Source organism: Orcinus orca, chromosome 6 (genome assembly GCF_937001465.1).
Source record: "Orcinus orca chromosome 6, mOrcOrc1.1, whole genome shotgun sequence".
Classification (NCBI taxonomy): Eukaryota; Metazoa; Chordata; class Mammalia; order Artiodactyla; family Delphinidae; genus Orcinus; species Orcinus orca.
Genome location: NC_064564.1, coordinates 31,462,154 through 31,479,279, shown reverse-complemented (window position 1 = coordinate 31,479,279; position 17,126 = coordinate 31,462,154). Strand labels below are relative to the sequence as shown.

General features: G+C 49.5%; 1 protein-coding gene across 12 annotated transcripts; it reads right to left on the bottom strand.

Moving 5' to 3' along the window:
* Window positions 1-776: 776 nt before the first annotated feature.
* CARD19 (caspase recruitment domain family member 19) lies at window positions 777-15,208 on the bottom strand. 12 transcript variants are annotated; one of them, XM_033413605.2, is made up of 6 exons: window positions 14,643-15,207; window positions 5,462-5,516; window positions 4,464-4,684; window positions 2,905-3,058; window positions 1,328-1,705; window positions 777-1,043 (listed from the first exon to the last, which is right to left on the bottom strand). In XM_033413605.2, exons 3-6 carry the CDS (start codon window positions 4,650-4,652, stop codon window positions 928-930), a joined length of 837 nt encoding a protein of 278 aa, XP_033269496.1. In that variant the 5' UTR covers window positions 4,653-4,684; window positions 5,462-5,516; window positions 14,643-15,207; the 3' UTR covers window positions 777-927. The 12 variants fall into 12 exon arrangements, with proteins under 12 accessions (XP_033269496.1, XP_033269499.1, XP_004284156.1 ...); XM_033413608.2 differs by lacking the exon at window positions 5,462-5,516 and having other exon boundaries at window positions 1,328-1,399; window positions 1,646-1,705; window positions 14,643-15,204; XM_004284108.4 differs by lacking the exon at window positions 5,462-5,516 and having other exon boundaries at window positions 1,328-1,399; window positions 1,646-1,705; window positions 4,542-4,684; window positions 14,643-15,195.
* Window positions 15,209-17,126: the final 1,918 nt, after the last annotated feature.

Sequence of the window (17,126 nt, the reverse complement as noted above, 5' to 3'; positions counted from 1 at the left end):
GGGCTCCATTTCCAAGATAGTAGTAGTATGAGGGGCCACGAGGGCCCAGGATCTGGGTGTTGGCTCTGGTGACTGGACAGAGACAAGGGGGATGATAGGGGAGGGGGTATCTCCTTGGGACATGTCACAGGAAGGGAATGAAGATGGTGGTGGAGCCCCTCATGCACTGGGTCTCCCCCCTTTCCTGGCTGAGTGATCTCTCCTTTCAGTCTTAGATTCTTCATCAGGAAAGCAGGGACAGCAGCCCACCTCCTGGGGCTGCTAAGAGGAATCAAATTAACACATGCTGGCACTAGGTATCATGAGGCATTTGGTTGGCGCCCCTCCATGGCCCAGGGCTCGGGTAACAGAGCAGCCCAGTGCGCCCTGTCCATCCTCATCCTCGCCACCTGAGGCTGAGGGCTGGGGAAGGAGGGAAGATGGGCAGGGGCAGGTGTGGGGACCAACAACACCCAGGCAGGGGATGGCAGGAGGGGTTCAAGGTAGGGAGTTCTGGAGAGAAGTAGTGGAAGGTGGCCAGGGAGGGAGGGAAGGGGAACACGTGGCAGGGGATATCTGGAGGTGGGCACTGGGGGACACAGCAGGGGTCATCTGGGGCAGGTAGCCCACATGGAGGGGTGAGGCCCAGGCCCACAGGGGTCTGAGAAGGCGGCCTGAGCAGGACCTGGGTCTTGGGTTGGACTCGGGAAGCCAAGAGCCCACAGGGTCAGCCCCAGTTACACATGCTGTCATGTCTTGTGTTGGAATCATCTAGAAAACACTCCTGAGAGAAGGGATAAGACTCAAACATTTAATATTGTTGAGCACCTTTGTACAGTGAAGGTAAAGTGCTGGTTACATAAGTTATACACAGTGAGAAATAAACACTTAGAAAAGCCAGCCAGCCCCAGGGCAGCAAGCAGCCAAGGTGGGCAGGGAGGGGATCGGTCAGAGCCCCCCCAGGTCATCTGTGAGGAAGGCCAGCAGGAAGCGGCTGACGTGCCTGTCGACGATGACAGGGGAGAAGCCCAGGACACGCCTGGCCCCTGGCAGCACCTTGGGGTCTGGAAGACAAGGGGGTCTCAGAACCCATCGAGAAGGCTCTCAGCCTCATGGCATCGCCAGCCCCACACCTGAGTGATGTGGGGTCCCCATGCCGAGTGGGCCTGCTTGGCACTGGCTCCCCACACAGGACCTCGACAAGGTCAGCATGGCAGGAAAGGAACCGCAGGACTGCCACGCTGGGCCACAAGTAGGGGGCCTCAGGTGTAGGCCTCCGTCCATCCGGCAGGGCTCTGCCCCATGGTCTGGAGAGGACTGGGCTGAGGCTTGGCCAGGCAGCACCCACCTGGGGGACAGCAGTAGACGAGGAGTGCCAGCCCTGCGGCCAGGCCGAGACAGGTCAGGAAGGCCACGGGTCCTGGGGAGAAATGCACGTGAGCAGCTCCCCAAGCCCAGGAGGGCGGGAGGGGTCCAGAGGCCTCGAGGGACAGGCTCACACCCTGTGCTGGGGTCAGCTGGGCAGGGACACACCCAGTGAGCACCCTGAGGGGGTCTGTCCAACAGGAAGCCAGGAACGGAACCCGACTTGGAATGGAGAAGCCCCCAAGGCAGAGATGGAACCTTGGGTGGGGGAACAGAGAGAAGGGACATGGGAGGCGGTTACCCCTGTCACTGAGCTCACGGCCTGCGGTGCCCGAGTCTAGCTCTGTGCAATCTGAGTTCTCTGGAAACAAAATCACAGGGTGCAGTTAGTCATGGGTGGGCCAGAGGGTAAGGTGGTTGCCCCGCCCTCGGGAAACCAAGGGGGCTGTCGAGCCCCCTCCCCCAGACCACCCAGGCCCCTCAGGTTGTGCCGGTGCTAAGCCCTCCAGGCTGTGTTTGGGGTAAGTCAGCGCCAGAGAGGGAACCCTGCACAGTTTTGTGTCTTCTCCTTTTGTCCACTTCATGAGAACTTGAGGACCATGGAGTAGGGGGTTCATTGTTCCCTGGCAACCACAAGGCACCAAACACAGCGCAAACACCTGCCTGTCCAAAGTCTGATGATGTTGATGTGAGGGCAGAACGCTCTTTCCCTTTCCCCAGACCCCACTGGGGCTCCCCCTAACCAGCCAGCTGCCAGACAGCCCTGAGGGCACCCTGGTAGGTACTTGACTCCAGGCAGGCTGTGTGGTCCTGACCTGTGGTGACAGGACCGTCCCATGCTGGAGCTCAGGGCCCAGTCCTGCCAGCCTGTCCTTGGGGGCAGGGACACTAGCCCCAGGTCCAGCCGAGTGGGCTGAGGCGAGCCACCTCTTCCCTCCTGGCCTCCAGCCTCTCATCCGAGGACTGAGGGACAGTAGCCACTCCTCCTGGGGACCTGGGTGCAGAGGCCTCAGGACTGAGCTGCCATCCTCGCTTGTACCTTCCCTGCACCCAACCTGGCAGCCAGAGGACCCATCGGGGCTCACAAGCCTCCCGGGCCCACAGGCCAGACCCTCTAAACCAAAACACATGTGTCTTGGACCAGCCATCTGTGTCAGAAACTGTTCTACAGAAACAGCCATGCCATGAGGATCTACCTGGGCGAAAGTGGACACAACCTGCGTCGTGGGGGTTCGGGGGGTCAGTTCACTCAAGGCTGGTACAGCCTACAGCCGTGAGCTATTTCTGATCAGAAGTGTAAGGGTTCCCAGATTCATTAGATTACAGAGGGAAGGGCAGAGCTGCATGCAAGAGATGCTACCTTTTGTGTAAAAACTGACACAAGAAAAAGGGAGACAGAGGGACAGAGAGACAGAGACAGAGAGAGGGAGACGTGGGGACAGAAACATCTATATTGTCTGAAATACTCTGAGGGCCATACAAGATGCAACCAGAGGGCAGTCTCTGGTGAAGGGCTGAACAAGAAGATGCCGAGGCCTGGGGACTGGGACACGCACTTACGCAGGGCGTGCCGGCTGGGCAGGCAGCTGTGCAGAGGCTGGGCATGGATGTACAGGGCCCGGTAGAACTCCTGGCAGTCCCGCTCACCGCTCCGCTGCAGGTGGCCCAAGAGGTCGCAGAGACGCACTCGCAGAGATACCTTGGGGTTCCGGAACTGGAGGAGGAAGGGGCACAAGACAAGGTCAGGCTGGAGCACTCTGGGCTCAGCACCCAGCACCAGCTTCCTCAATGGCTGTGATACCATCTAGGTGCTTGGAACATGCACGGGGAGGTAGCAATTGCTACCACAGCCTCATGCACTCCCATGTGGCACCCAAGACTGTGCTGCATGGCCACTAAGCCTTGCACTCCCACTGGAGGCCAGGACACGTCAGCAAGAAAGATGGCGGTGACATTATTCCAAGTGTGGAAACTTAGTGGCTTGCTGACTTGGTTTTCCCATTTGTAAAAAGGGAATAATAAACCCACATGGTAGGGTCATTACAGGGAATCTCTGAGGTAATGATAATTTCTAGTTTACACTCTACAGGAATGTGATTCAAGTTTTAAAAAATAAATCAAGGGTTAAGGAGAAAAAAAGGTGGCTTTTTTGATGTGGTTGACTGAAAAATATGTGGTTGTAAAGGTCAATGGACAGGGTACTTGGCATTGACCCCCAGAACCTGGAGGCCATGGCTCGGTGCTGCCACCTGGTGGTGGTGTACCATGCTACAAGGAACTAGAGTCAAACCACAAAGGTACAGAAACTGCAAAGCAAAGGCAGATGTGCAGCAGAAGCCATGGGTACCTATGAGGAAAGGAACTGTAGTTTTGTGTGTGGAGGAGTTTCCTTTTTCTCATGTAAACATATGAGCTTTTCAAATTGTTTTCTTACAATGAATGTGTATTCGACTTTTAATTACAAGATATAAATTTGAGCCCCTACTTTTTAACTCACTGTACTACTTCTGTAACTTAAGCAGCATCTGGGCCAGTAGCAGGGTCCGTGTTGATTCTAGTTCTGTTGAGGATCAATCCCACCTGTCCCTAGGAGAGACCCCAACCCTCCAAATAGCTCTGCACGTGAAACTGTTACCCTGTGCCAAGGCAGGAAGCTCAGGTCCAAGAGGAGAAGAGCTCGCTCAGTCACCCAGATGGGAGGCAGGTCCTGCACCCCAAAGCCCCGGCTGGTCTCTAGCACCCACCCCCAGCCCCACGGGGGAGCCAGAGAAGTGGGTGGGGCGAGCAAGGAGCACCCACTCTCACCCAGTGTCCCTGAATAGGATGGGCCAGATTACACCCAAAACGTTTGCCCACTTTGAACTTTTGGAAGATTCAGAGTGAAGAGCCCTATGGCACTGTGTAGGGCCTGTCTGGTATCCCTGATCCCCTCCCACCCCAGCACTCCCCCTGTTCCCCCTCCCAGGTTTGTCTCATGTTGTGGCATGTTATCACATGTCTCCTGTGATCCTCCCAGCATTTCTGGAAGGGGCCAGAAGGCCTGATGACAGATAAAGAGACTAAGGCTCAAAGAGCTGATGTTCTGGGCCCAAGGTCACCCTAAGGAGACAGGTTTTCACCTCCAAGCTGTCCTGCCCCCCGCTTCTCCCAGCCCAGAGAGGAAAGGGATGGGAAAGCAGCCTCAGGTTCCTTGGCACCTTTTCTGCATCCTTGTTGCTGAGTATCTGGGGGTAGTAGCGGTTCAGCTGGAGGATAATCCTGTCCACCTGCTGCTCACTCAGGCGCCCAAGGCCTGTGAGGAAAGGCATGTCCTGGACCAGGCGGTCACAGTAGGTCTGCTCTGAAACAGAAGCATAGAACACAGAGGGAATGAGCCAGCTCAGCCCAAAAAGGGGGTGGCGAGACCCACACACCATGATGCAGCCATGGCAGGGACCCCTCGCAGCAAGGTCCCCATGCCCACCGAGAGGTGTACCAGCTGTAAGCATCTGGACAACTCCTGACATCCCAGCTCATGCACAGCCCAGAGTTCCCCCATATCACGCCAACACCCTTGCCAGAAAGTGGGGTGGGTGGGTGCAGTGATAAAGGTTCAGAGTGCTCAAAAGCAGAGCAGAGCCTCTGGCTCCTATCTTTTATGCCTGAGAGCTTATCGCAAAAAAACTCAGAAGGGCAAAGAATCTGCTGTCTGTTGGGCCCCCTCAGTGCCCTCTGGAAATAGCCAGGCCCGAGGAAGGGCACGGGCAGCCTGGAGAAGGCCCAATCTCGAAGCTCCTACAATCGCTGTTGTTGTTTGGAGTGGCCTGTGCTGGCATGGCCACCAGACACAGTGTATCTGCAAGGCCTTGAGAAGCTGCCACCAACAGCAGACCAGCATGCTTGCTGCCCAGGAGGCTGGGAAATGCCTTTTCTTTTGTTTTTTCTTTCAGAGTCACCATAAAGCATCACTGTTGCACTATCTTTCCCATTAAGAATGTCCCTTAGAATGACAAGTCTTTAAAGGCAAGGGGTGGGGAGAGGTTGGTGGGCAGTTGACAAAGAAATCTCTGAATCTCTGAGGGAGGGTCCCAAGTTCCTGCAGCACTAGCTGCCTGAACAAGTGCACCACCTTACCTACCTGTGGCAGCTTGTCCTGTTTCCTGGTGGACCCAGGGGATGGGGGGTAGGCAGAGCTGTATAGGAGGAGAGTTTTTGTATGTGACTGAAGTTAAGTTGGTATCAATTCAAATTAGATAGCTGTAACTTTAGGGTATTATGTATAATCCTCATGGTAAGCACAAAGAAAATGTCCATAGAATATACACAAAAGGAAATCAAAATGTGTTACTACAGAAAATCAACACAAAAGACGGGAAGAAATGAAGGAAAAAAAGCTATGAGACATACAGAAAACAAATAGCAAAAAGGCAGAAACAAGTTATCCCTTATCAGTAATTACTTTAAATGTAAATGGATTATACTCTCTAATCAAAAGACTTAGATTAGCAAAGTGGATTTGTAGTATCATGATTTATAATAAGAAATATATATTTGATCTTTGTCCCAATTCCTGGCACACAGTTTCTAAAACCCAAGGAATTTCCTAAGTGATGAGAGCTGTGAAGGTGAAAGGATATCTTTTGTTACTCATAACAAGCCCCTTCCAACCTCATCTGACTTTGTATTAATGAGGTGATTTTGGGAAAGCCCCTAAATAACCACAGGGTGGGAGCTGATTGCCAGTGGAACCGACCACGTAATTCGAGGGGTGGAACTTTCAGTCCTCCCCATCTCACTTCCCCCTGCAATGTCTGGGGAGGGGAGAGGGGCTGGAGGTTCAATCAATCACCAGTAGTCAATGATTTAATCAGTCATGCCTACCTAAGGAAGCCTGCATAAAACCCCCCCAAAATGGGGTTTGGAGCACTCTAAGTTACTGAATATGTGGAGGTGCTGAGAGGATGGCCTGTCTGGGAGGAGCATGGAGCTTCCATGCTTTGCTTCTCACATGCTTTGCCCTATGCATCTTTTCCATCCGGATGCTCATTTGTATCCTTGAAATACCCTTTGTAACAAACTGGAAATAGTGTTTTCCTGAGTTCTGTGAACTATTCTAGCAAATAGGGTCACAAGGAGAGGGTCATGGGAACTCTGATTTATAGCCAGTCAGTTAGAAGCACAGGTGACAACCTGGATTCATTATTGGCATCTCAAGTGGGGGCAATCTCGTGGGACTGAGCCTAAAGTTAACCCATGGGATCTGACACTATCTCTGGATAGATGGTGTCAGAATTGAATTAAATTATAGGACTCCCAGTTGGTATCCACCAAAGAACTGGAAAATTGCTTGGTAGGGGGAAAAACCCACACATTCCATAACCAGAAGTGTCAGAAGTATTGAGAAATATAAGCGTTGTATGTAAGAGTAGAAGAGAAACAGAATTTTTTCCTCTCAGGATTTAAAAAACATGATTTAACTATATACCGTATTCAAAAGACTCACTTTAGGTCTAAAGACAGAAAAAGGTTGAAGGTGAAAGAATGGAACAAGATATTCCATACAAATAGTAACCAAAAGAGAATTTACATTGCTATACTAATATGAGAAAAAAACAGACTTTAAGGCAAAAGCTGTTATGAGACAAAGAAGTACATTATATATTAATAAAGTGATCAATCACCAAGAAGTTAGAACATATATGCACCAAATATCAGAGCCCCAAAATATTTAAAGCAAACATTGGCAGAATTGAAGGGAGAAATAGAAAGCTTTATGATAATAGCTGGAGACTTCAACAGACCACTTTCAATAATAGAATAACCAGACAGAATATCAATAAGGCAGTAGAGGATGTGAACAGCCCCATAAACTAATGATACCTAACAGACATAGACACAACACTCCACCCAACAGTAGCAGAATATACACTCTTCTCAAGTGCACAGGGAACATTATCCAAAACAGACCACAAAACACAGTTAACCACAAAATGTGTCTTAATATATTTTAAAGGATTGACATAATAAAAGGATCTTTTCTGATCACATGGAATAAAGCTAGAAATCAATAACAGTAGGAAAACTGGAAAATTCACAATTATGTGGACATTAAACAACAAATGCATCAAAGAGAAAATCACAAGATAAATCAGAAAATACCTTGAGAAAAATGAAAATAAAAATACAGCATACCAAAATTTAAGGGATGCAGTGAAAGCAGTACTGAGAGGAAAATTTACAGCTATAAATGTACATACTAAAATAGAAGATCTCAAATCAATAACTTAATGTTACATCTTAAGGAACTAGAAAAGGAAAAGTAGACTAAACCCAAAGCTCGTAGAAGGATGGAAATGATAAAGATTAGAGTGAAGATAAGTGACATAGAAAAACAATAGAAAAATAGAAAAACAAAACCAAAAGTTGGTTCCAGAAAAATCAACAAAATTGGCAAAACTTTAGCTAGATTAACAAAGAAAAAAAGAGAGGAGATTCAAATTACTAATATCAGAAATATTACTATGAATTTTACAGAAATAAAAAGGATTATAAAAGAATACTGTGGACATTTATACCAACAAATTGGACAACCTAGATAAAATGGACAAATTCCTAAAAACACACAATCTACCGAAGCTGAATGATGAAGAAACAGAAAATCTGAAAGGACTTATTACTAATAAGGAGATTCAATCAGTAGTTAAAATGGTCTCAACAAATAAAAGCCCAGAATCAGAAGGCTTCACTGGTGAATTCTACCAAACATTTAAATAACTAATACCAATCCTTCTCAAACTCTAAAAATAAAGTTACCATATGATCCTGCAATCCTACTCCTGAGCATATATCCGGAGAAAACTCTAGTTTGCAACCCAATGTTCATAGCAGCACTATTTACAAAAGCCAAGACACGGAAGCAAGCTAAATGTCCACTGACAGATGAATGAATAAAGATGTGGTATATATACATACACAATACAATATTACCCAACCGTAAAAAGAATGAAATAATGCCATTTGCAGCAATATGGTTGGACCTAGAAATTATCATATTAAGTGAAGTAAGTCAGAGAAAGACAAATATCATATGATATCACAGTTATATGTGGAATCTAAAAAAATGACACAAATGAGCTTATTTACAACACAGAAATAGACTCACAGACATAGAAAACTTGTGGTTAGCAAAGGGAATGGGGGAGATAAATTAGGAGTCTGGGATTAACATATACACACTACCAAATATAAAACAGATAAACAACAAGGACCCACTGCATAGCACAGGAAACTATACTCAATATCGTGTAATAACGAATAACGTAAAAGAATCTGAAAAAATATATATGTAGGGGGCTTCCCTGGTGGCGCAGTAGTTGAGAGGACGCCTGCCGAAGCAGGGGACACAGGTTCGTGCCCCGGTGCGGGAGGATCCCATGTGCCACGGAGCGGCTGGGCCCGTGAGCCACGGCCGCTGAGCCTGCGCGTCCGGAGCCTGTGCTCCGCAACGGGAGACGCCACAGCAGTGAGGCCCGCGTATCGCAAAAAAAAAATTAAAAAAAAAAAAAAAATATATATATATATATGTATGTACATATGTATAACTAAATCACTTTGCTGTACACTTGAAACTAACACACACTGCAAACTAACTATATGTCAATTTAAAAACTTAAAAAAAGGAATAAAATACTTAGAAATAAATTTACCCAAGGATGTGGAAGACTTGGACACTGAATCTACAAAACATTGCTGAAAGAAATTTTAAAAGACACAAATAAATGGAAAGACACATCCCATGTTCATGGGTTGGAAGACTTAATATTGTGAGGATGACAATACTACCCAAAGTGATCTAGGAATTCAGTGTAATCCCTATCCAAACCCCAATAAATGTTTTTTGTTTTTCATCCTAAAATTCATATGGAATCTCAAAGGACTTTTATGGCCAAAACTATCCTGAAAAAGGAAAGAAGGTGGATGACTCATACTTCCTGATTTCAAAATTTACCACAAAGCTACAAGAATCAAAACTGTGGTACCAACATAAGGACAGACATATAGAACAATGTAATAGACTAGAAAGTCCAGAAATAAACCCTACTTTGAGTGGGAAAAAAAAGAGTGAAGACAACCCACAGAATGGGAGAAGTATTTGCAAAGCATGTATCTGATTAGGCATTAATATATACAGAGAGAGGAGATAAAAAGAACTCCTATAACGCAACAACAAAAAATCCTATAAAGTAACCAATACAAAAATGAGCAAAAGACTTGCATAGATATTTCTCCAAAGAAGATGTACAAATGACTACTAAGCATATGAAAAGATGCTCAACAACACTAGTCATTAGGGAAATGCAAATCAAACTACAATGAGATACCACTTCATACACATTAAGGTAAAATAAATACATGGAGAGAGAGGGAATATGAATATGAGGATGAGGAGAAATTGGAACTCTCATGCATTACTGGTGGGCATGTAAAATGGTATGGCCACCATGGAAAACAGTATAGCTATTCCTCAAAAAGTTAAACAAATACTTCAGCAATTTCATTCCTCAAAAGAACTGAAAGCAGAGACTCAAACAGGTATGTGCACACCAAGTTCAGACTAGCATTATTCACAAAAGCCAAAAGGTAAAAACAATCCAACTGTCCACAGACAGATGAATAGAGAGACAAAATGTGGTATACATACAATGGAATATTATACAACCGTAAAAGGGACAGAATTTTAGTACATGGATTTGACAACATGGATGACTGTGAAGACATTATGCTAAGTGAAATAAGTGAGACACAAGAGGACAAACGTTGTATGATTCCACTTACATGAACTATCTAGAATAAGCAAATTCTAAAGACAGAAAGTAGAATAGTGATTACCAGAAGCTGAGGGTAGGGGAGAAGGGGGAGTTATTGTTTAATGGGCACAGAGTTTCTCTTTGGGATGATGAAAAGTTCTGGAAATGCATAGTGGTGACAGCTTCACAACATCGTGCATGTATGTAATGCCACTGAAATGGTTAAAATGGTAAATTTTATGTTCTGTATATTTTACCACATACATACATATAAAGGTGAATGGATAATATGTTAAACTGTGGTTCAGTTTAGTAAGTTACAATGGAATATAATTCAGTGATAAAAAGACCTATGAACTCACAAAAAGACCTATGAAGTCACAAAAAGACATGGAGGAAACTTAAATGCATTTTGCTAAAGGTTAAAGAAGCCAATTTGAAAAGGCTATATACTATATGATCCCAAGTATATGATATTCCAGAAAATGCAAAACTGTGGAGAACAGTCAAAAGATCAGTGGTTGCCAAGGGTTAGGGAAGAGGGAGGGATAAATATGTAGAGCACAGATTTTTAGCCAGGTAAAACTACTTGTATGATACTGTAACGGTGGACACAGGACATTATGAATTCTTCAAAACTCATGTAATATACAACACAAGAACTTTAGTTAGTAATACCTGAAGTTATTAATATTCTATCAATATTGGTTCATTAAGTGCAACAAACATACCACACAAATGCAAGATGTTAATAATACAGGAAATGGGGTGTGGGGACCCTCTGTGCTATCTGCTCAATTTTCTATAAACTAAATATGTTTTAAAAATAAAATCTATTAATTAAAAAGAAATCCTATTTGGAAATTCCGTAGCTGAATTTTAAAGAAGGAAAATGAGAGTCACAGAAAGCAGATGAATTCTTGGATTGGGTGGGGTTCCCTGGAAAGGAGCATGAAGGAACTTTCTAGAGTGATAGAAATGTTCTGTCTTGATTAGGCCTGGGCTGGTTGTTCCATGGGTGCATTCATTAGTCAAACTTATATAATTATTCACTAAAAATGAGTGTATGTGTAAGTAAATACTACCTCAATAATGTTGATCTTTTTAAAATAGGGTCATTGAGGTGGAACAAGTGGGGCCCCTTCCCTGATTTCTTCCATGGGGCCAACTCAACAGACTGTCTTTCTCTCTCCTCCTCCTGGATGGTCTTTTCTCCCCCAGAATATGAATTTCTATCTTCTGATTCTCCGAGCCTCTGAAAGTCAACCTTGAAAATGGACTTGTCAGCAGCTCCAACTTGGTGAAGAAGCCATGGACAAGGAATGCAGAGAGACCTGCCACCACCACACGGCCGGACCCTCCTGGCCACCTGGCTTCAGCACCTACAACCTCTCTGATTAAAAAGTTAATATTGGCCATAGTTCATGGAGTGTGCCCCAAGCTTGGGCATTCTGTGGGCTCTAGGCATACAGATAATCGTCATTCTTCCATCAGCTCTGCTACACAAGCATGACTACCACCCCTATTTTCAGAAGAAGAAACTGAAGCACAACGAGTAGGCTTATCTAAGACCTGCCTAAGACCTCAACCAGCTAGGGAGTGATGTATCGAGGTCAGGACCCAGGCACAGCACAGTGTTGGGGCCAATTCTTGACATCTAAATTTTCTGCCTCTCTAATCAACCTACTAATTAACTACGCAATTAGCTGCATCATGTCTGTTCCTGGCCAAGCCATAGGCTGTCTTGCCCAGCACTACCAGTGTGTGCACGTGTGCATAGTGCCAGCACACACTAAGCACTCACTAAAGAGTTTGGGAATGAATGGACGTAGGTCCAAGGCTCAAGGGCAAGGGCTGTCAGTGGATGCTGGCCAGCATCTTGCAGTGGCTCCTCCTACCCTGCAGGCTGCTAGCCAGGTGGGGCCTCCATTGCCTGCAGCTGCCAGGCACGATGGAATAGCCTGGGGGCCAAAGCTCTGGGCTCTGCTGTGCGCTGTGCACACCAACCACACCCAAGCAGCCATTCAGAGGCATGAGAAAGCACAAGAAAGGAAACCACTTTGGTCCCAAGTGCTGATAAACAGTCCCAGACAGTTTTTACAGGACAAAGGAAGAGGAATGCTCTGGCATAAAATTCACCAGACCTTCACCAGCAACCTCTGCTAAGCCCTACCTCCCCCCTCATCTTGCCCTCCTGGCAGCACCACAACCATGGACGCCGCCGCCCACCCACCAACCTGTTAGCCTGGCTTGGCAATAGAGGCCCTGTGGGAGCTGGTCTCACTTGCCCTCACCGGGCCTCCCAGGCCCCTGAGCCATTCCTGCACAGCAACCCCCAACTGCAGTGTACTGCCCAGGATTCCCGCCCTTGGCACAAGAATACCTGTCCCTGTGGTTTCCGCCTGGCTAACTCACGCTGACTGCCCTCCCGCCAAGAGACCTTCCTGAGCTCCCCTGCCGCCCCACCCAAACCAAAGTCCAGATGCTTGGACCGCAACCTCCCCTCCCAAATTGAATCTCCCAGAATCCCCTCCTGTCCCAGTGCCCAACCTGGCCTCAGGCATAGAGTTGAGATGGCACACTCCCCAGCACACCACAAGGCAGGGACTGGTTCTGCAGCAACAGCAATTGCTGCAGTGACACTCGGCCAGTGCTGGCCCTGAGCAGACGCATCAGGCCCCACACACTCCCTCTGCAACCCTTTGTAGAGGCCCCAGAACCAACACAAGACAGTTTCCTGTTGGTGCATGGAGACAGTGAGCCAGAACTTGAGGCCCGCAGCCTTGCAAGCCTGCCCATTCGACCCTCCCAGGCCTGTGCTCTCTGGGCCCCAGTTCCCCATACCAAAAATGAAGGGCTCTGAGGGAAGAGGTCTCTAGAGGCCCAGGACACAGAGATGGCAGGGAGAAAGGGGATTGATGGGCCTGGGCAGGGTCTAGTCCTGGCTCTGCCACTGACTGCCCTAGCAGTCTGGGGCACCTGCCAACCTGACACTTTATTTCCTCATCCACACATAGAGATATTCCACTTTTCCCCATACAGCGGTTCTCAATGGGAAGCACCTGATGCAAGACCAGGTGCACAATAGGTACAACAGACCCTGGAACAATGCAGCGGTTGGGGGCGCAGATCCCTGAGCAGTCGAAAATCCACACATTACTTTACAGTCAGCCCTCCATATCCATAATTTTGCATCCAAGGATTCAGCCAACCTGAGGTCATGTAGTACTATAGTATGTATCGAAAAAAGTCCACATATAAATGGACCCTCACATTTGAAACCTCAAAGGGTCAACTCTACTCAGAAACAGCAGCCACAGATAAAAAGAATTCAGAGAGATGACGGGAATGCACAGCAGCTGGGGTCTCTTCTGGTTAAGGCTGGGACACTGGTGTCCTGGAAATCACCAGGTTCCTGCCCATGAAATCCTATTTGTGTGCAGGACTCAGGCTGGAACTCCAGTGAGTTCTGGGGAGAGAACAGGGACTTCTGGGGCCTTCCTGGCCCCATGGGCCACCCCTAGGTAACTTCTACGTCATGAAGCAGCCTGACCATGCTGTCATGGGCTCTGTCACCAGCCTGTCTCTCTCATGGAGCTTCTCCTACAGGGAAAGGTCCATAGGGAAGGGTCACCCTGCTCAGTTACGGTCAGGAAGGTGGTGGGCAGGTCCCCACTCCAGAGAGGTCCTTGGCGGATGACTGGGCTGGAGAACCCATCCAGGGAAAAGAAGGAGGGACTGGGGCAGTTCAGTATGGGGCACAAAGCCTTCGGGGACCGAGTCGGTATCCACAATTCCCCTGGGCCTGTCGCTGGGCAAGGGGTGCAGGCTGGGAGGCACCACAGAGTCCCATGGGTACCACACACTGCCCAGGTATGCACCACCTGTTGGGCATTCTTCTCAGGTAGCTGTGAGGACGGAGTGTCTATATTTCCTGATAGAAGCACAGTAGAATCATTTTTATTTTCACCTCCCACTGTCAGGCCTCAACCCTACCTCCCCCACCCGCCCATGCAGCATCTACCCACCTACAGACGTGCACTGGCAGCTGCCCTCCCGGAACCACCCACGACGTGGCCCCCACCCACTAGAACCTTCTTCCATGGCCTGACCTGGCCTCAGAACCATCCCAGGACCAGCCTCTGTCCCCGAGAACCCTCTAGGGCCTCACCTGGCCTCGCCGTCCAGACCCCTCCAAGGTGGGGCCCCCAACGCTCAGAAGCCTCCAGGGCATGACGTGGCCTTGCCCAACAGAACTCTCCAGGGCTTGTCCATGGCCCCCGCCCCCAAGAACCCTCCAGGACCCGGAGTGGCCTCGCCCCCCAAGAACCCGGCCCCGGGCCGCGAGCCGGCCTACCGTCGTCTCGTCGACAGGACACTTAGTCACGGGCAAGGTCACTCGCCGCCGCGAGGAGCGGCCCCCAGTGTGGCATCGGGACACCCGGACCCTATGGGCCACCATGGCCGCGCGCCCGTCCCTGTATGGCAGGCACGACCCCGGACCGCTCTCACCTGTCATGGCGGCGGCACGCCGTGCACCCAGCTGACCCGGCCAGTCCCCCTGCCGCCGTCAGTCAGCCTGGCTGTCCGGCCGCTGCCCGTCGACCCCTGTGACGACCGCCCGCTCTTTCCCTGTGAGCCCCGCCCCCGGCATCGTCGCGGCTAAGCCCTAACCCCGCCCTCACTGAGCCCGCCCCTTGCCGATAGGCCCAGTCCGTAGCGTCGGCTGCGCCGCCTCGAGGGCTCTAAATCCACATCCCTCACTCGAGCTCCGTTTCCGGACGCGTGGGCTACGAACGCTGCCGAGCCCTTAGCCCCTCCCCTCACTGGGCCCGGCCTTCCGAGCGCCCGGGGCATCGGCTTTGTCACTGCGAGAGCTCTAAACCCCGCCCTCACTGAGCCCCCACCCTCGCGGACAGTAGCTCTGTTGCTGCCACAGTTCTTGAGCCCCGCCCCTCGCTGAGCCCGGTCCTCATCAGTTACTGGGCCTCCAGAAGCCTTAAACCTTGAGCCTAGCTCCCGCCTGCAAGCGGAACTCTCAGCTCCACCTCTCACTGAGTTCCGCCGCCGCTGTCCTGGGCTACGTCACCACCAGATCCCTGAGCCCTGCCCTTTTCCACGAGGCCCCGCCCCCGCCTGCGTCGATGGCGTCGCCGCGACCACTCTAAATGCCGCCCCCATTCTAAGCCCCGCCCCTCCGGCGCCACCTACGTCGCCGCGCAACTCTGAGTCCCGCCCCTCACCCGAGCCTCACCCGGGTCTCTGGCGCAGCCTCCTTTATACCCTATGTTCTCCGTCCTGGCCTTTACCCACTTTGGACCCGTTCAGTCTTGGCCTCACGGGGCGGCCAGGGTCCGGACCTGGATGAGCGCTTCCGGGCACAGTCCACCGTGCCCGTGCGCCGACCCCCCACCCCATGAAGGAACTGGAGGATGGGTGCAGCTGTCGGATGGAAACCCCAAAACTCTTGGACCGACTCGTGGTGGTCACCACGGGAACCATCCCCGCTCCGAACACTGAAAGTGAGTCTGGCCCGCCTTACCGGAAAAGCCCAGCCGGGTCCTACCCCAGTCCGTGGGACAACACGGGCAGTGCCAACCTGGGGCAGGAGGGCTGTATAGCATGACCTGGGGGTGCACTAGGGGAAGTCCAGGCCTGCTCGAGGTCCCACGGGCGCCCTCCTGGAGGGGGCCTCCTGCCCACCAGTGGAACTGGCCTCCCACCCCCTCCCCCATTACTCTGCATCCCTCATGCTGGGTCATGACTCTGCAGACCAAAAGTGTTGCCTGTGACATCCCAGTAAACATAAATGTTACCCACTATTAAGCCATTAGGCACTGCAGCACCCCCCTTGGGGGGAATTCAGGACGGAGAAAAACAGGATACAGGACCCAGATAGATGAGATGCATATCTAAGGAATAATTTCAATAAGCTCAGATTCTTGTATCTTCCCAAACAGAAAAGCACTAAGATCATTAGCTTGACATGTCTGTTTTTGTGATTAGTAATCTTTTGATATTCAACTACATGGGTTTTTTGGGGTTTCTTTGTGTTTTTTTTCTTCAGCAAAAACTCTTGTGTATCCTGGCTCCTGTCAACTGGAAAAAGTGCACAACCTAAAAGTTGAGAATTATGTTTTATTTGGTAGACTTTCTGAGGATTTCAAGCCTGGGAGGTAGCCTCTCAGATAGCTCTGAGGGACTGCTCCAAATAGGTAAGGGAGGCGCCAGGATATATAGGAGTTTTGCAACAAGGACCAGGTAGTTGGGACATCAAAAGATTACTGTATAAGACTTCCCTGGTGGAGCTGTGGTTAAGAATCCGCCTGCCAATTCAGGGACACAGGTTCGAGCCCTGTTCCGGGAAGATCCCACATGTAGCGGAGCAACTAAGCCTGTGCACCACAACTACTGAGCCTGCTCTCTAGAGTCCGTACTACTGAGCCCGCACACCACAACTACTGAAGCCCGCACGCCACAGCTACTGAAACCCCTGCACCTAGAGCCTGTGCTCGGCAACGAGAAGCCAGTGCAATGAGAAGCCTGTGGACCGCAGTGAATAGACCCCACTCACAGCAACTAGAGAAAACCCGTGCGCAGCAGCCCAAAAATAAATAAATAAATAAAATTTATGTTAAAAAAAAAAAGATTACTGTTTGTTAAAGAAAACCAGGTATCTCAAGTTGATGAATTTAGTGCTTTTCTTTGTATGGGAAGATGCAAGAGTCTGGGCTCATCGAAATCATCCCTTTGATGTGCACCTTACCTATCTATGGCCAGTATCCTTTTCTTTCCCATCCTGAGTCCCCTGACGGTGCACTGCTGGGATTGGCTGCAGTGGCTGAGGGTTTGGGGAGTAAGGGGCAGTCCGTTTGTCTGCATCCTGAGTTCCCTCAGCGCTCTCCATAGGGGGCAGTGGTAGCGGCTGATGACTGCAACATCCTTTTTTGTGTGTGTGTGGTACGCGGGCCTCTCACTGTTGTGGCGTCTCCCGTT